Here is a 20,178-nt window from a genome sequence, read left to right on the forward strand (position 1 = left end):
ACAGCTCGATCCTTAAATACCTCCTGTGTGTCTATATCTTAGGAAAGCCCCTCCAGGCTGAATCTCTCTGAGCCCCGCTCCCTGAGAACTACAACAAGCCACAAAGTTTCAGGAATGCGTGCATGGGAACCGGTGATTGTGTGTGTCGTGTACCTTTTTTTTTTTTTTTTTTTTTAGGAGTGTGACCTCTGCAGAGGATTAAATTTTTTATTTGCAATCCCCTTTGGTTTTTGCAGCGGACTTCCTATAACACACAAGCAGCTGTCACTCTAAACAACAACCCAAACCTAGAAAACCGCAAAAATGAAATGCAGTATATTTATGGGGGAGTTTTAAACTTTAAAACACACATGACTTCCTGCTGTGTAAGCTGGCTTAAAATAAAGAATTTGGGTTGTCCTAGATTGATGAAACATGGATTGCACTGTATATGTGTGTATGGTATGTGTGCACATGCAAACACATGCTTAAAACACACAGATATAAATCTCATTATGACCAAATCCTCCGGACACAAAGAGGGATGAAGAGTTCAGACCAGAGATGAAACTTCACCAGCTTCCTTCCTGAAAGGATAAATGGTCATGTCTTTGGCCTCAAACGCACTCACCCTGTCCTGGAGGCACCGTGGGTACACGGCGGGTGTCCGGAGAATGGCAGTGGACCCCGGTCGCTGTGACGATGGCGGGACTGTGGACGTCCTGGAAGTAGCAGGAGTAATACTCGTCTTTCTCCAACACAGGAAGTCCTGGGACCGACAGAGACACCTGAGGAAAGACGAAGAGTATGGCGTTAGATCAGATATCTGTGTGTCTTTCTCCACAAAATCTGATCTCAGACTGAACTTTACTGTCACTATACCAAGGTGCAGTGAACATTTGTAAGGATTCTCTACTGTGTAGTGCAGAGAAACAACACTAACAAATAGTGCAGGACAATAAATAAGGTTAAAAAAACAATAACGTCATAAAAAGTTACAATTAAGGAAGGTGCTTTAAATCAGTGGTTCTCAACTGGTTGAGCTTCAGGATCCACCAACTTCCCAAAATTTGTTATATTTTTCAATTAATCCGATTTATTTGAAGAAAGATTGTGCAGTTTGGACCTCAGTCGGTACGAAGTGTGATAAAACAAAGAAACTTAACAAAACAAACTTCATAGACTTTTTGACAGCATTTTTTTCTTTCCAAGCCCACATTTGCAGACCACTGAAAACAACTCGGCGACCCCCTTTTGGGTCCCTACCCACCGGTTGTGAACCGCTGCTTTAGGTGTGTGAAGTTAGCACGTCTCTGACAGAGAGAGGACAAACAAGACTGTCGAAGCAATGATTAAAAACCTCTTGTTAGAAAAGGATAGCTCTTCATATTCAGCAGGCAGAGTCAGTAAGAGGGGAATCTACACCTGAGCTGTTTGGAGGACAGTGAAGGACGAAGTGACAGCAGGCGATTAAACGCATAAATCTGACCTGCTCACCTGTAAATGTCAACGTGGAAAAATTGAGTTTTAAAAAGTGAGTTATATCTTCCTGCTGCCTGCAGGGACATGAACTCTACTCACATCTGAGTCCTTATTTTTTTTCATGCTCAGTGTTTGTTTTTTTTTTGGCTCCACCTGTCCTCAGGTGATGTTCCTGCACTGCACTTGGACACGTCATCTGTCAGTCCTATAGTGTGACCTCTACTGTCATGTCTCTCCTCTGACTGTCAGGTGACTAAACGTTGATGTAGGAGTGTTAGATCGTGGTCGTTCCCTTCAAGGACTACATGCTGCTGCACTAAGAGTTCTTTTTAAGTTTCTACAAATAAATCTGCATCAACCTGTGAAGATTGTCTGAGCGTGTAGTTCAGAGTCTGTGGAGACCCTCCCAGGTCTCTACAGTCGACCTTTGTAATGTTGTTTACAGATATGATGATACACCGTACAGACGGTTAGATGGATATCAAGAGTTTTTTTTTAGTTTGGCACCATCGCTGCTCGGGCACATCGTGTACGTTTTGAGCAGACTCACCGTCCTGCTCTCCTCCCGGCTGATGTTGGACGGGTTCAGGTCCTGGATGGTCAGACACTGCTGCTCCATGTCAAAGCTCCACAACCACTGGCCGGGCTGGTTCCCACGAGAACACTGTGACTGCAACGCACACCTGCAGGGAAAACGGCACAACACGGCGTCATGTACTCGACTCGACACGTCTCAACAAGCGGAAATGTAAGACGAGAAAAAGAGTTTTCTGTTTAGACTGCAAGGTGTTTTTTAAAGTGCACACCAACTTCTTCCTGGAAGCGGTTTTATTCCCTCTCTAGCTAGATGTAAACAAACTAGAAAGTAAAAACATGTTAGGAAGCCGAGAGGAAGGAAGTAAAGGGGCAGAGAGAGAAAAACATCCAGGTGGAGAGGCAGAGCTGAGAGGAGAGAGGAGGAGACACAGATGGGATGGAGAGAGGTAGATTTCTTTCATCAGACCTCCATCACTTTCCCAGCAGACCCCACTCAGTCCGTCCTTCTTTTTTTTTTTTTTTTTTTTAACATGACTTGGCAAAAACACTCCAGAAGATTGCCAGCTGCTTCCACGCCCGCTGACACTTCATCCCGCGTCAGAGCCGAACTTGTTTTTCTGCTGCATTTCTTTGAACTAGTCGCAAAACATTTCACACAGAAGACTCATTTGTGATGCATTTTTGCATTTCAAAGAGCAACAACAAGAATTAGCCTGCAGTCGTCACCGCTTCTTCTGATGTCAAACTTTACAAAGGAGTGAGAAGATGTTATTAATGCTAAACTCAATCCTATTACTAAAAGACAATAAATCATGTCTTCTCCTTCAAAGAAAGCACCATGACTCACTTCATGGCCTCAGGGTTCTTTTTTTTTTTTTAAAACGACAGCTTCACTTTCTGATTGGAAAGTAACTTAGCAGAGACGCTAATGCTAATTGGTGTTCGCAAACATTAGACAGATATTGCTGTGTAGCTCACATGACAGATGGAGAATCTTCTCATCTTGTTTCAGAGTTATGCTACATGTCATCATTTTAAGCTCCAGATCTTTGCCTGTCGTTAGGTTGACTGCAAATTGCATTGAGACAGCATTTCCAGCATGGCGTCCGCCATCAACAGACGCCTTTAGTTACCAATAGGTGATGTCCCTTTATGTCAGGGGTGGAGCAGCGATTTTAAAAGTGCGGGTGTTTTAATGCTAATATATTAGCACCCTCTAGCAAATCAACACATTCTGTTTCATTTAATGTCCATTAACTAATGTTAGCTGACACATCATACAACAAGACAAAGTTACTAAAGATAATTAGACTCTAACTTTATGAACATCCATTGTGAGTAACCCAGTTAACTCTAAAAACGAGATTCAAAACTGCTCTTTCTGATGCTTTTATTTTGCTTTTCTTATTGCCTCAGTCTCTTTATTTCCAGTCTTCATATAAAATGTGCTTTTATTTTGAAAAACTGCAAAGGGGACTTCCGCTACATCGTAAAAGTTACGGGAGTAAATAAATACAGCTAAAAGAACAACCAAGAGGAGAAAATGTAAAGATCTCCATGCTGTGTGTAAAGTAAATAAAAAGTGTGGGGGATGAAAATACGTTTCAGTGAAAGTGTGGGTGACGCAACTTCCACAACACCCACGGGTGAGACGCCCCTGCTTTATGTTACCACAGCTTGGAATTCCCAGAAAATGTGTGCAGGTTTCCCCTCAGGATCAAGGGTGTTAAAGACTTTTTGGACACTACTAATTCTAAAAATCTATTTCATTTTCATTCTTAATTTTCACATAGTTCATATGTTAAACTTTTTCTTTCTTTTAAAGATAAATGCAAAGAAATTCTTCTTTTGCTCAGACGGTTAAAATAATCCCTGTAATGATGTTAAGGAGACTGTAATTAATAATACAGAGTGCTGATTATCAGGATATATAGATTTGATGTACCTATTAGTGTCCTGACCTCTTTCAAACACATCCTTACATTAGATGTTCAAGGCTGTTATTGGAAAACTTCCACCTTACATAACAGACCTGTTGGAGTGGAATGTAGGCGCCTACACGACCCGTTCTTCCCTCGAGCTTTTACTGAATTCGGTAAATCAGCATTTTCTTTTTGATGCCCCAAACTCGTGGAACACCCTTCAGCAGACTCTAAGGATCTGAGTTCTTCCCTCTCTTACAGAGTTTAGGAATTTGAGTTCGAGCCCCTTTGTTTCAAATTGTAAAATGTTGTTTAGTGGATCAGTGTTTGTTGTGTTTTTTTCTTGTTTTACTCGACGGCATTGGAAATGACGGCAACCTCAGTGTCCTTTAGAGAATAAATAAAGGTTTGAAATGAAATGAGGTTTCAAAAATTACAATGGGGGGGGGGGGGGGGGGGGGGGCAATCGTGCTTAAGGGGTACAGGGTAACTTTGCCTAGAGTGAGTGTGCTCTCAATCTAGAAGAAGAAAATATCTACATATCAATTATTCTATGATAATCCCTTCAGGTAAATAACTAACATATCCATTCATCACATGGTCTCACCTTTTCTTAGGCTTTTAAGAGTCAGTAATTGGTTTATATAAAGTCATCAGAATCTAGAAGACGTACTCAGATTATAACGGAGGAGCTGTTTCCGTCTATCTGTGTGAGTCAAAGGAGATTATTTTAAAAACTTGACCTCTGGTCTTGTTAGGATGAATTTCAGCTGCACTTTCTAGGGAGCTTAAATCGGCGACACATGCAGGCCGGGCTGTCGTTTCTCTCACCTTCCCTCCAGGACGCACCAGCCACAGTAGGGGTCGTGTCCGAGCAGGCAGGAGTGGCAGTCTGGATGCTGCTGGCATTCAGCCACGGGCCTCTTCTGCAGCTGGAAGCAGGACAACACAATTATGTTCGGTCGTGCAAACCGCGCACACTAAGCTCAACAAAATCTGATTAAAGAGAATAGGTGGCCCACATACTCCGGGGTGGGGGGGGGGAACAATGGAAAATGAAAATATGTTCATTAGAATAATCCTAATGACCGGCTGCATTAGTGGAAGGGAGAATTGGGGCAGAAAAAAACAAAGTGAGTCAAAATGATTTCTCTAGCTTTAGAAGTGCAGCGCAGGAAAGACGGCCCTGAAACGAGGCCGAGAGATTACGACAGCGGATGTCTCATCTCTCTGAGTGTGCAGGTACCATGTTATGAGTCATGATGAAGAGATGCTCCTCGTTCTGGTCCAGGATCAGGTCTGAGCTGATGGCTGCGTTCTGCTGGATGGAGATGACATAATACTCCTCTACCTCACCGTTTGGCCCCAGGAACACCTGCAAAGACAAAACGATGCGGTGATTATGTAATCATGACACACTCTGCCCTTCTGTTGGGTCCTCATTAAAAAAGAAAACATAAAAAACAGATTCATTATTTTGACATTGTTCAGGGAAACCCAGGAGGAGGATTCTACAAAGGCTGTAATAACTGTTTATTGGAGAAAAACCAGTTGGGGGGACTTGAATAGGGATTGTTTTGGCATCGACTTTTTCAAATACCCATAATAAAGTTTGATGATTCATTGGACCCTCAGAGGCGCTGCTCTCAACTTTCAACTTGATTGTTCCCGAGGGGAAATTTGTTTGGCAGCCAGATGAAAACATTTAGAAACACAGAAACTTAGACTCCCTGAACGACATCAAACACATAAATACAAGAGGTCATCAGGTAACAACGGGAAATGTATAAAAACGTCCATAAAACCAGAATCAAAAACCCATCATCGATCATCATCTGTTTGTCAACAGGCAAGGTGGGCAACTGCTCAGGCACCAGACTAGTAGGGGGCTCACAAACTTAAACATAAGCAGTGACCCAAAATGTACAGATTTTGCAACGACAGTAGGAATCCTCCCTAAGGGGGCACCATCTCACCATCTGACAGGAGTCACTCTCGTTGCCCTGATAACCCCCAGCCCTGCAGAGATCTCTATTTATGACCACAAGTTCAGGAAAATTTGCTACATTTCGACTAACTTGGTTGACAAGTCCCACTCCCCTGACCACATCGTATTTCATATTACAAACATTATATTATGCACTTATATGCACTTGTATATTTGGATGCAAGAATACTTATTAGATTATTTTTCATGCATCTTTTGGTTTGTTTGGATGCATTTTTATCCTGTGATTTAAGTTGTTTATAGGTTTTTTACTCTTATTCCTGCACCGGTTCATTTTAATCTTATAGCTGTAGGTTTCATTTTTTTTGTCACAACTTTTAATAACTAATTATCAATTCTGCAGGTTTTTACATTTCACTTAAGCCTTAGATGTAATGTTTCAATATCTTATGTCATGTCATGTTTTGTAAGCTGCTACTGGATGCTATAATTTCTCTCAGGCTCAATAAAGTATCTGTCTGCATTGTTAACCTGCTTAACAGTCTGACAGAGTGAGGTGTTGTGCTACATGTGCTGCAGACAGTTTCTTAATAAACCTGCATGTTCTCTTGCAGCAGATGTTCTAGAAAACTTTTTTTTTTCTTCTTCCCATTGGCCCACATCAGAAACCATAGTCTTAATCAGGATATCTGTGAGAGGCCTGCTGACATATCAGAACTACAACGCTAATAAAGGAAATGAAGTGACGGCATTTAGGAAACGCCGCACCACAGGATAAGATAAGTTTAACAGCATGACGAGACACACACAGGTCATAAGACACGACAAGGCCCTTTTTCTGACCTTGTTGCGAGCTGTTTAAAGTCCGGAGCTGCTGTAATGTGGGTTAATACGAGAGGTCAGCCTGACCAACTGCTCCGCACTGGCCTCTTGATATCCTAAGATATTCCACTGTGAGGGCAACTGTGCTGAAACGAAGACCAGCGATCATCCTAATGGGAAAATCCAGAACAAGGGGGCAAGTCCACAATCTGCCCTGTGGTGTGCCAGGATGTGTCTCTGATGCCCAGCTAATCCCATCCTCCAGGTATGCAGAGGATTTAGGGTCAGCAATGCAGGCTGACACGCTTTGATCCCACATTTCCTCACAAAACGCACAGAGTATATCCTCTTCTTCTTCTTCTTCTACCCCAGCTTTAATATAAGTCTGCTGACACTGCAGAAAGTTACGGGATCTTCACAAAAGACAGGGAAACAGAGAAAAGTGAGAAAATGACGAGAGGTTGTCAAGGTTTAAAGCAAGCCCAGGACAAAACTTGATGTTTCATATAATAGAGAAAAGCAACAGAAAAACTGAGAGATGACATTTTAAACTGGAGAGGCGTCACAGCCGTGGCATGCTCGCTGCACAAAACCCGTCTTTCTTCCAGCATGACGCTCTGAGCTGACCTCGACAAAACAAACATTTAGAGATGGAATCTTAACTGGTCAGCAGTGCGTCTTCATGCAACCGTTAATTAGACCGGTTAGGTCCCAGCAATTAGACACCCCCCCTCCCCCCTCCCCTCCCAAAGAAAACACAACACACTGGCTTCTGTGTCCTGAACACCAGCGTCTCTTTATTTAGTCCTCTTGTTATTCCGAGTAGCTGCAATAAGCTCATCAGTGCTGCTAAGTCACCAAGTTTATCTGCCAGGGAGCTGAGGTTAACAACGCAGGGAGGGAGTCAACATGCTGCACTCAGAAGCTGGAGGCCTTTTTTTTAGTACAATTAAAAAAGGATATTTAAGGTTATAGCTTTCTTTACTTGTGACCTGTAGAAATGTTTAAAAGGCCTTCACATTCATCCTCAAGGTAAGAAACTTGGGACTGAAAGTTGCTGAATTGTTGGTGAATCAGCTTCCTGTTGAAATTGGTCGAGGGACAAACGAGGAAGTATTGGCAGTCATGTTGTGTTATCGTTCATTGATTAACTGTGTCTCGTGTGATTTGATTACGCCGTGCAATCGCTTCAGGAAATTGTATTTTCCCACTAAAATGAACGAGCAATTAAAAAGGTTATAAAACAGCTGACTGAATGGGTTATGGAAGTCGTCGTGTAAAAAGAGCTTTTTTACACGATGACAGACCTGCCTCAACACATCTGCGATTACTTTTCGGACCGTTAATCCTTCAGCCAGGAATGTGCTAGAAGAAAGCCTCCTCTCACTTGAACGTGACGAAGCACCGAGCCAGCTCTTATTATCCGACATCAGTGTTGGACCACTTTGAAGCTCTATTAGCTGTGGACAGCGTCGACATCTGCTTAATGGTCTCGTTGGCGTCTGTAACAGCTTGGATCGTCGAAAGAAAAATCCAAAATTATGATCTGGAAATTGGTCTGGTAGCTGGAGAGGTGCCAGTTCACGTCATGAGCATTGGCGATGTAGCCCTTTAGCAAGGCACCGGCCCCCTTAAAGTCAGGGTTGGCACATTTTGAAAACTAGCATGGTTTTGAAAGTAGCATTCCCTCAGTGCTCCGTCTGCACCCAGCCCCTCCCCTCTGTGCTCCCTCAAAAGCCACGCCCCCCTCACTCACACGCACGAGCGCCGTCGCTCCAGAAGTGGACCTCAGCTCATCGCTTTCATTGTGTAGAAACTACGTCGTCTCACGTCTCATTCAGCTGTAAGTAAACTCACAGTATAAACTCCGTCATCTGTGACGCGCTTTGAGAGTAGGCTAGAGAGCGAGCAGGGAGACAGGGAGGCTGTGATTGGTTCATCAGATTGGTAGCTCGTGGCAGACATTGGTTGAAGGTTTAACATGCCATTTCATAGACATGTCATATTTTGAATTAGGAGCTGCTGCAAGGGAAAGACTAGGAGAGAGCACGGCCTGTACTGCACAAACACGTTGGCAATATTTGTTCTGTTTGTTGCTGTGGTATCGATATCCTTTGATTACAACAAATCTTAGTGTCATGACAACCCTCTTAACAGCAGCACATTGATATTTAAGGTCAAGTTTTGGCGGTATAGAAAAGATTGCTTTCATGATGTACACCAACGTTTGAAAGACAAATAACAAGTTGGGTTACTCAACATTTAGGAAGCGCTGGACGGACAGACAGGCGGAGAGCGGCCTGATTCACTGTGAGAACGAGACCTCACAGATGAACTATGATCTAAAGCTGCTTCAATCAGCTGGAAAATAAATCAAACCGCTGAGTGATGCAGAAGGAGCGATCGGACAAACAACAACAACAAGAATCCTGGAGCCCAGAGACGACGCACGCATCAGTCAGTCAGCACACTTCATGAAGTACGTAATCAGATTCTGGGTCATGTGTCATATGGAGACGATGTCATCATGCATCATGACTAGAGACAGCAGCAGCTCAACCACGTTACCATAGTTACAGATAATAAAGGGAAATAACTGACCTTAATAAAAACGCTGTTCAGTCATGAGTGAATGTTCTGCATCACATATAGAAACGTTCAGATTGTCCCCACATGAATTTATTATTGACTTTTTAAGATTATATACTTATTATTTGTTGTGATTGACTTTGGCTTTGTGTAACCGACAATTACACAACCCGATCACGGTCTTCTTCGTTATTTCTTATTTTGGGGCTTTGGGCTTCTTCTTGATAGGACAGTGGATAGAGTTGGAAATCAGGGCGAGAGTGGGGAACGACATGAAGCCACAAAGAAGCCGCATGTCGGACTTGAACCCGGGCCGCCCACATGGAGGACTACAGCTAAAAGTCTGGATGAAAAATTCTGATGTTTGCGCTCGAACATGCGCCCCACCATGATGCAGTCTGGGAATTTTCATGTGTGCAGTGCATAACACTTTAGGATCCCATTTTACTCAAAAAAGGTTAAAAAACTAAATAATAATCAGTCATCTCCGGTCTTAATGAGTCCGTGTCTAAGGTGTTCTACCTTTAAATACTCATGATAACCCAACATTAGCATGTGGTTATCCTCTGTCAAGATGAATACAATTTCAAGGCTGTAGTTTGTCCTACTTTTTGTAATTTTACGTACAACCACAGCAATTCTTATTACAGTTCAACGATGACAGCCACTAGAGGGCATAGGATGACTATGAGCGATAAATAAAGGACACATTTTCTATATGGCAGACGGGAAAGACAGCAAGTGCCTGACTTTGTGTCTAATATTTGTTTTGCTATTGCAGAAATTGTGTTTTGTGTTTATCTCGTCTTCCCTTCTTTCTGTTCACACACACAACACGTTCACACACAGAGGATGCTACTGAGGTTTCAAACCGAGCGACCCATTGCTGGTGGTCAGGAGGGCAGAGAGTTGACAATGTGTCCCATTAAGGACGCTGAGATTGACACCGACACTGTCTGCTGTCGATGACTGATATCTCTTCATGGCAGTGAATGAGTCTCTCTGTTGGGAAGCGCACGTGTCTGCCAGTCAGCGATGATGAGCGCGGAGCTTCAGCATTTTCTGGTCTCTGGTTGATTGTGCAGCTCAGGCTTTAGCTGGCTCTGTGTGTGTGACGTAACTGTGCAAAAATACGTTAATGGCCGTCATTGTGCTACTAGTAGTGCCTGCGCAGGGGGGGCCTCAACCACAAGCTACCATTGAGAAAAAAAAAAGGCACAAAGAGGCAGTGTGTGGAGAAAACTCACGATCTGTAAACTACTGATATCAAGGGGTCTGCCTACAACACCCAACGTGTAGATTAAATCTAATCTTCTAATCTTCTCAACCGAATGGTTTAATTACATATGCTCACTTTCCCCTTTTCGTTTCTCTTTTGTTGTTGTTGTTGTTGTTGTTGTTTAAATCCACAACTGGACAACTCCTGTGTGTGACCGAGCCTCACTCTGAACTCTGTCTGAACCCACAGACACACCGTCATATGTGACCCCACAGTGTCGTGACGGCAGCACCTTGCAAATCTAATTGACAGCCGGTTGAGGGTTAACGACACTTCAGAGGAGCTTCACATGATCCGGCCAAAGAGCCGAACACTCGCACACTGTTTCGACATGACTGAAAGGTTGAGTGGCCCCGAGCAGGCGAACAAGAACATCCTGATAATTGAGTTGGACGAAGGATTGCCAACACGTCAAAGTCAAAACTACCTCAAACAAAAGTCTACAAAATCATGACAAACTGATGCAGAAAAGCTCTGGAAGCTGTGATATTATGAGACAGAATCAGACGTACCTCAGTGTTAATAAAAACACCCTAAAGACAAATATACAAATTTCATTGTTTTGACCTCAATACTGAATAAACTTAATTTACATGCAGCTTAATCCAAAATCACATTTTTAAGAAGCAGTATTCAGAATATATTTAAGGAACAAGTCAAGTTTTTGTTTTTTTGCACGACACGAGTAATTACTGTAATTAACCGTTATAAAAAAGTGATTAATCCCAAAAGAAGGTTAACTCCCTATAACTTCACAGATGTAAGGTTTTTGCTAACTTCTATTAACACACATTTACATGATTTATTTTAAAACCCTTTTCTTGTTTTTAGCTATTTTTGCCTTTTTAAAAACAGGACAGCCACAGAGAGAGAGGAGATGTTGGGCGGAGAGATTGGGGGAAGACCTGCAGCTGCGACAAGAACCACAGCTTCCGCAAAAGGAGCGCTCAACGCGTTTGTTGTGTTTACTTTGAAATGCTCATATTGCCATAACGGTGAAATTGCGATTAGTCGTGCAGCCCGACTGAAAAGCAACCCTGGAATCTGTTGGCTCCTCACTTTTAATCGATCTTTATTACAAGACTGCAGTTTTTAAAAGCAACATGACCAAAGGATAGAAGACGCCCAGAAGTCTTGGCCCCTAATTTTGAGTTATTCAGTAATCCACTGTTGATTGTCTCCCCTAGAGACAGAATCACAGACAGTCACCTGGATCCAATGATAATGAGTTATACGTCAATGGATGGTTTCTCATCCTTAAAAAAATGAAACCTTCACCATGAAGACCGGATGACTTCCAGATGTTTGTTCCATATGATAAAACCACTTTAGACACATTTTATTCACCAATGTTTCAATGGTCTTAGAACACCAGAGACGCTGTCCAAAAACAAACACACACGCCTCAGTGTATGTTTGCATCATTTACTGGATGAGTGGATTTGTAGCACAATCTCAGAGCATTCCTTCAACAAGATGTAGCAGGACGCTGCTCCTGAGATTATTTCAGCCCGCCTGCCTCTACACACTCAGACTATTTCAGACCTGGTCGACAGATGTCAGTTTTCTGGAGGTGAACAGAGAGAACAGCTGAACATGATGTATGCGGGGTCGACTGCCGGGTCTGAACAGGGACAGGTATTTCAGTAATGCAAGAAAAACTTAAAACATGTAAACAAAAATAAGGTCTGAACTCAAAATAATGACACTTGTTGCGAAGTATGCCAAGCTATGACTTCATTTTCCCAGCAATAACAACACAATGTCTGCATAACATCATGTACAAAGCACACTTTGTGAGTGATAGTGGTTTGTGCGTGTGCAGAACCACACCAGCATGAAAGCTGGCAGCCTGTCGGTGCATGTCTTCTTATCTGGGAGACCATCTTACCTTGTGCAGGTTCCCCTTAGAGTCCCCCAGGAAGGCGATGGTATGTCCCGCCCTCACGCTGACGGCCACAGCAGTGAGACGAGCAGACGGGCTGTCCAGGATGGTTTCTGCCTCTACGGCGATCCTGCTGGCCATCGGGCTGGGGGTGTGATCGGAGCCGCAGGGGTACGCTTCCAGAGTGTTCTGGTTGGGGAGAGGACACAGGAGAGGATAGTTAGTGAATGTATACTCTTAAGTTTCAAGTCAGTAGAGATGAGAAATATAGAAGAAAAATCATAGTATCAAAAGTCTCAAAACACATAATTAGAATAAAGTCAAATATGTTGATAAAACACATGTTTTAAGGTTGAACACCTTTTTAAAAGTTAACTCAAACTGCTGCATAAACACTTGGATGGAAAGTAGCCACAGGTCGGATTTAAACCTGGTCCGCCTGCAGCCTCCACATGGGGCACGCACCCACCACTTAGGCTACTGTCGCCCCTGGTTGCGGATGTTTTAACGCCCAGAGTTTTAGCTTTGATATGCATACTGACTGGCTGTTGTCCATTTTTCCTTCAGATGTGAATTTAATCCATCTTTTCCAAACAAAAGTCCACCTTCATGGACATAAATTAAAGAATTGCCCCATACTGAGATCATTTAATCTCTCAGCCTTATCAGTCTGACAATATGGGTCTATGAGAGATAAAATGGCACCAGGTTTTAAGTTGAGTTTTTCGGATATGCACCCAAAGGAGAGCTTAAAGGAAAAATGATATGCCCAGATAATGAAGAGAAAAGGCTGGGGATAATTCAATACTTTCTTTACTTTTAACAACACTTTCAGTTCCTCTCAAACAGGTTATTTTAAATCCACATTAGTCTGACAAAGCAGCCCTCAGAGTACCATGACGTAATGGCGTCATCGTACAAACCACTGTATCAGTGGATTTTTTGTACATCAAAATCGTCACCGTATCAGCCCCAAACATCTGTGGGGCGCCAGTGATACTTAAAGTACCACCATGAATAAATCACAACACCACCACACATCACACTGCATGTGGATTTCAAAGTGTATCCCTTGTTTTTGTACAAAAAAAGAAGAACCCCCCTCAGAGTGATTTGTTATTCATCTCTGAGCAACTAAGCTGGTTACCAAAAATAAAGCAGCAGTGCTCCTTTTGTGGTGGGTAAAAATCCCAGCAGGATTTAGTGTGGAGGGATTGGGGCTTTGGGAACAAACCATCACAGGATCCTAGTGACTTCTACCCTCAGTGCTTTTAAAGCTTAAAAGACAATTTGTTTTTGCCTCCACAGTTTGGCAGCGGGGAGTCTTTGCTCTGGCTGCGTTGTTGTCGTTTTTGGTCGAGGGGGGAACATTAAGTTTCAACAAGAACTTTTGGGGTCGACCGCTTTATCGTCGGTTATCCCAACAATAGGAAGTAGAGGCAATAAACCTGAGAGCTGTTGAAGCTCTGGTTTGCTCCGATGGATTGCTGGAGTTGGACGGCATGTTGTTTTGAAGAGACTCCTTATTTGGCCTGCTCTTAAGAAATAGAGACAGCCGAACCACCTTCACACGATCAACTCAAGTGGCCAGCTTCAAACTTTGTTGTACAACATAACTAAAGTGCTGCTAGGCTGCAGAGCATTGATCCAGTTAACCAGAGAGAGGGAAAGAAAGTTTAGACGCCCCTGTTTTGTCTGAACCATGAGAGGAAAACAACCAGGGGCTGACTGTATGCTAAGAATAGCCCCTGAACCACATTATGACTACTGTAAAAGTTATGAAGTTATGACGTCCAGTCTTGGACCGTGGCCCGGGAGCTTAAAGGCTGACTGCCCTGGCTTATGGCAGGCTGTGATTACACTGTAATACCTCATACTACCACTCAGGCTCCAATCATCAGGACGTTTAGCCTTCAACTCTCCGGGGAAGTAATAACCACGAGGGAGTAAGATAACAAGAAAAGATTGACTACAGTCGCGTCTGGGCTTCTATTTGGTACAGAAGGAGGCCTGATCACCAATAACAAAAGCATGTTCCCCAAAGCTTTGCGTGAGAGCAAGTCCCCCGTGCAGATGGACTCTCCTGGCAAAGTCTGGACCATGGATCAGGCTGCTTTGGTGTTGTTTGTGCAAAGGGATCCAATTGAGATTTGACATCTTAATGACACTGTAAATCTCTTTTGGGCTCCAAATCCCTCATCACTGTTCCCCTCTTAAGCCATATGGTTTGATTGGATTCCCCTCTAACCTTCACTTTAAAAACATGTATCGATATTAAATCTTCTAAGGGGTCATGACAGGGGGGTAGAGTGTCAGCCCATTCAAAAATGAATAACACAAGCATCTTGTAAAATATAATCCAATGCTGTAGAGTATTCTATCATACAAAGGAATATGTGTTGGATATTGCAGTTTTATTATGACTCTGAGTATCAGAAATTCCACCAGTAGCCTGGAAATTCAGCAAAACCTCCAGGTGGTAACACAGTCAATTAATTGACTGGTCTTCTCCACTTTTCAGTGCAGGGTAAATATCTATTAAAAGATATTTTTAGCAGCCAGCAGAAAAATGGTTACAGTCCAAACCTCAAACAGGCACCGACTACAAAGATATTGTGACTGATAAGGAAAGTATGGAGACGACTTGCAACTGCAGTACTGGGAAAAATGGATTGTGTTTTAAACTGGAGAGGTGAACCATGCCAAGTCATTTCCACATGTATTGTTATTTAATTATAGAATGTGTGGATGACTTTTATATATAAAGAAAATCTACCTTAAACAATAGACTGCTGATGACATGATCCAAGCCTTTGTGACTTCACCCATTGGTTTATGAATTGGACTTTTGAAGCCGATCGATGGCGCTCGACATATTGGAAACGCCGTCTCAAACTAAGTTTGTGTGTTTAAAGTTGAGATGATTTAAAGAAGACAATTAAGATAAAAACAAAGCAGGTTCATAATCAAAATGTGCACATATGGAGCTCCAGTATGTAGAGCTGGCACCCCATGTTCACAGGCTACAGTTCTTGTCGCCAAGTCGCTGGTTCGATTCCCTATCAGCAACCATTCTGTGTATTCCATCCTCATATGGTTCTATCTAAATGGTGAAAGGCAGCCAAAAAAAAATCTTTAAAGCGTATTAATGTTTTTTTTTTTCCATGCTCGGCTTTGGCCAAAACTCCAAGTCCAACTATTGGAAAAGGTCATTGGTAAGAAAAAAGTGGTACAGGAACACAGGCAACCAGTTGTGACCAAATTAAGTTATAACTTGTAATACATAATAAGGTTGGTTGCACCGCATTAGCTATTTTAAAAACCCATCGGCATGTTACATGAAGGCATTCTTCATTTTTCATGAAGTCATCACTGTACCTAATATTTTACAATTTGGAGTGAAATGGCATGAGAGCCCTTAACAAAACTGCAATTGCAAATATTCAGAGAGCACCTGGATGTGAGCACACATCAAAGACGCAGCGCTCCGTGTCCTGGGATGTATTCATATCTGTCCCCCCCCCCCCCCCATTTAATTCTCTTCTTTCCCTGATTGGCTGTGATTTTCCGCTCCACTGTGCATCTGTATGCCTTTAGTGTCTTATCCTCTTTCTCCTTCAGAGTCTCGTCTCTGCGGGGGTGTGTCTTTATCCGCCCTTGTCAGGCCTTGTTAAACATTACCCTCAACCCCACCCCACTAAGTACGTCTAATGCCGCCGATCGATTCCCTCCCTAACCAGCAATTCAATTAAATCACACCGCACCGCCCTGCTCCCCATCGAGTCGATCGGTTGCATGTGGCTACAAAAAGGTTGAGGAGGGTCAGCGCTTCTGTGTCCTCGACGCAGGAGGATGTGATAATAGAGACGGATGCCAAACAAGCCCATGATGTCCATTAAAATGTAATGTTTACATGCACACCAAGTGGAGTCAGGATTTCCAGAGTTGGTGTAATGACAGAGCTAATTTGATTCAATTCCTCCTCCGCAGCATTACATGTGCCCTCTTATAAAAAATGTCTAATTTCATTTGATGCTCCCTGTTACAAAGGTTGCTTTTGCAGGAAGAGGGCTGGACGGTTTCAGCTGGATGGTACCAGCTCCAGCAGAGGAAAGCTTTTTACTCAGTGTAGTCGTGAAACTGTGAAAAAAAGAATCATCTCATCTGTAAAGAAAAAATTCAGACATGTTCTTTTGTAAACAGAGCAATGAAAACAAGAAGATTGAGCCATTCAGTGACTGGTTCACTGTGTTTCCTCTGAGCCTTTTGTTTATGTGGACTCTTTCATTCAAAGGGGGAGCAAGCAAAAAAAAAAAAAAAAGCAGATATGTGGTCACACGGCTCATTCTTTTTCCTGTGGCCAGTCATTTTTAGCTCGTGTGCTTCCTTTCAGTAACACCCGGTCACACAAACATACAATTACACACGGTGACACATGGGAGTGGACTGCTATCTGCTTCATTATGTTGACCACTGCACGGTTTCACTGGAGAAAGTGAAGAGGCCTTGTGTCCTCTCCTGAGCTGCAGAACCTTTTGGATATATAGACGAGATGGTTCCACTACTTTTGTTTGAAATTGTAAAATGTTGTTTTCATGTCTGAGACTGTGCAGCTATTCTACTCTCTACGCACAGATACTTCTAAATCTATATTTTTTATCTTAATGAGACTTCCTGGTTGAATGAGAAATGACAAATATTGAAATGTTGATTGATTTCATTTAATCAGAGTAACTGTTGAATAGGGTAATTATCTGCAAGAGCTGTTTCTGTCTCTGAACAACTCTGCATGTCTTTAGTCCATGAAATACAGACTAAACATGAGGTTTATATTGAGTAATGGGAAAAGTCAAATTACTACTACTTCATCTTGATTAATTTTAATATTTTAGTGTAACAATAAATATAATCTTTAAGAGTTCAAAGTCACAGTTTATGAGACCAACAGTCTGCAGCGGGCGATGATCCAGTTTAACAACCTAAGGAATCATCCAGATTTTTCTCTGTGTGAAGTATAAATAGGCTAATTGGTTCTTTTAAACTGAAAACAAAATCTCATACACCTCCATGAAATGAAGGATCTCTTTTGACAGAGTTCATGGTTGGCTCTGACAGGATTGATGAAAGAAAAATGGAGATAAATTCAAAGCAGTTTGGTTCCCCTGTACGACTTCTTTACAGTAAAACTACAGAGCTAGAGACGCTGAAGTCAGCTTGTTACGTCAATCAGAGCGAATGAATGGTTGTAAACTTAAAACACAGTTAGGGTTGAGGCTTCAGGGCTGCATTGTAATTGGTCTGAACCAATGAAATATTACTACATAACTGTTTGTAGATTATGTTTTAAGGGGCTTCCAGATAGAATGAAATGATACACTGCACTCACAGCGGGGTGGGGCGCAGGGCAGGAGAGGAGTGCGCACACACAAAAACCATCAACACAAGTTGCTAGATGACCGAAAAAGATAAAAAATGTTTCTTTTTGGATGCACAATGTGAGCATCCAAAAAGTCCACTAGTGTCCACTATTCAGTAGAAAGCCATCGCCTTTCTTCTGCTGAGGAGGAGGAGACGAGCAGAAAAGAAGAAGAGGGTCATTTTATCAATGATTTTATAAACTACTTTTTCGTCAATAACTTTTCTGCACTCTTGTAAAGCAATTTGCAAACTGCGATTTAAATAAAGTTTGATTGATTGATGATTGATTGTGGACCATGAAACCCTCAGGGCACGACAGGATGTGTGGGAGTTTAGGCTCTTTAACGAATGATACACTTCATTTTCTTTTATGAAAATACCAACTTCTTGTTTTTTAAAGTCACATTCTAACATTCACATTTACCTCTGGCAGGTTGGCACAGTTGGATTTGACTTCGTACTCGATGTACGCCGCCTCCACTCCTGACTCTTTGCCCATCTGCGTGTAGCACAGGTCCCGGGTGGAGTTAATCCTGTGGTCCACATCTTCCAGGTTGAACATGCAGAGGGCCGAGTCCTCGCTGGGACGAGTCGATGAAGCCAAACGAGTGGAGAAGACGCCGAGAAGAGTCCCCGAACCTCGACTCCCGTCGCCCGCCTCGGTGAGCCCGAGCTGCACCGCCTGCAGGAGGTTGTATATTTTTCCCGCCCTGGATCGACACGTCAGAGGAACCTCCACGTAGGAGTAATACGCCTGGTCTTCCAAGCAAACGCGAGACACGTAGGTGCGGTACTCCCGAGACTGCGACTTTAAATCCCGCCTGTAGAAGAGGAAGTACACGTGCTGGCGGTGGGCGAAAGACGCTACAAAGTGATGGTCGTATTCTGAGAGGCGGCCGGCCACGGCTAACTTGGCGGTTTCCTCGTAGGAAAAGATGGGATCCTGGGCGAGGTTTCGCGTGGAAATAGGAGGGTGGCTGCTGGTGTAGCCCCGTCCCACAAACAGAAGAGGCTGCCTGTCGGGATGAGAGCGCACCACGAGTCCCACGGTGCTAACGTTAGGATGATTAGCTGCTACATATTGAGTATCCACCGGCCTCTCCGTGGAGAAAAGTACAACATCCACAGAGTCCAGACTTCGTTTCTGGCAGATTCCTTGGTTGACACTCCCGCACGTGATGAGCTCCATGGAGTACGGGTCCACCAGCAGGAGCTTGTTGTGGTTGCTCGTTGCCCTGGCCTGAGGGCAGTTCACCTCAGTCACGGGGGGTAAGCACTCCCTGCTGTCTGTGACGGGTCCAGTGGCAGCGTGGCGATCATACTGGAGGAATCGATCCAACTGGAACAGGTGATCCCGGGCCCCGACGTAGACCCGGCTCACAGAGGGGTCGGGGTGCAGGGCCAAGTGCTCGAACAGAGTGTCATTGCGTATAAAGGTGGGGTAATCACTGGAGGGGAAGGACTCCGATGCTCCGACGAGACCGCTGTGCAGTGAGGTGAAGGGCCGGCTGACGGCGAGCAGCAGGAGTGATAGCAGCGTTTGGACTGCTAACACCGAAACACAACGCACCATCCCCGGAGGCATGGCAGCAGATCTGAGGAGACGGAGAAAGAATGTCTTCATTCACAAAGGGTATACAGAGCACATAGATTCAATCATTTTTTCCATTCTATCTTTTCCACACAATGTGAGGTGTAAATGTTTTCAGAAATATTTTAACATAAGATAACAGAAGATTGAATTTCTCATTTGGAAATGGTGCTTCTTCTTACCATTTGTTCCCAGTGCTGTTTCACAGAGGTATGTCACCTCATCACCTCCCAGTAATTTGGGTCTAAACATGCATCCTTCAGGACACCTGCAACACAACGCAGAGAGAAGATACATCAGTATGCTGAATATTAAAAACAACCAGAGGGGTTTAAATGTGTTTACCTTTGAGCCTCTATTATGATAGAGTGATATTATGATGATTGATGTAATGACAGAGAAACGCTTTGAAAGCAGCAGCTATATACAAAACTGGATTTGAGAGCTTGACTATTGGACAATGCCATTTAAAGACACTTGTGACTGCAAATCAAAAACTTTGCATATCCAAATATTTGGGATTTTTGTCAGGGCGAATGCTATGCTTGTTGTTGAGCTAAATCTGGTGGGCGGGACCTTTGATAAGATTTTTGGGTACTAAAGCAAATCTTTTGATTTAAAAAATGCAAGTTATTCATTTGCATTCATAATTTGAAAAAAAGTGAATTACGTTAATGAATCTTTTTTTTTTGTTTTGCAGAATTCACTGTCAAATCTATTTTTTTC

General features: G+C 43.0%; 1 protein-coding gene across 2 annotated transcripts in view; it reads right to left on the minus strand.

The window, feature by feature from the left end:
• Positions 1-20,178, minus strand: part of plxnb1b (plexin b1b) — a 112,599-nt gene that overhangs the window by 23,719 nt on the left and 68,702 nt on the right. For both annotated transcript variants that reach the window (XM_061041505.1, XM_061041504.1), the window contains 7 exons: positions 19,635-19,720; positions 18,286-19,456; positions 12,450-12,632; positions 5,167-5,295; positions 4,752-4,852; positions 2,012-2,144; positions 611-767 (listed from right to left, as the gene is read on the minus strand). In XM_061041505.1, coding sequence (XP_060897488.1) covers positions 611-767; positions 2,012-2,144; positions 4,752-4,852; positions 5,167-5,295; positions 12,450-12,632; positions 18,286-19,446 — 1,864 coding nt within the window. In that variant the 5' untranslated portion in view covers positions 19,447-19,456; positions 19,635-19,720. The remainder of the gene's footprint in view (positions 1-610; positions 768-2,011; positions 2,145-4,751; positions 4,853-5,166; positions 5,296-12,449; positions 12,633-18,285; positions 19,457-19,634; positions 19,721-20,178) is intronic.

This window comes from Labrus mixtus, chromosome 7 (genome assembly GCF_963584025.1).
Source record: "Labrus mixtus chromosome 7, fLabMix1.1, whole genome shotgun sequence".
In the NCBI taxonomy this organism is placed as follows: Eukaryota; Metazoa; Chordata; class Actinopteri; order Labriformes; family Labridae; genus Labrus; species Labrus mixtus.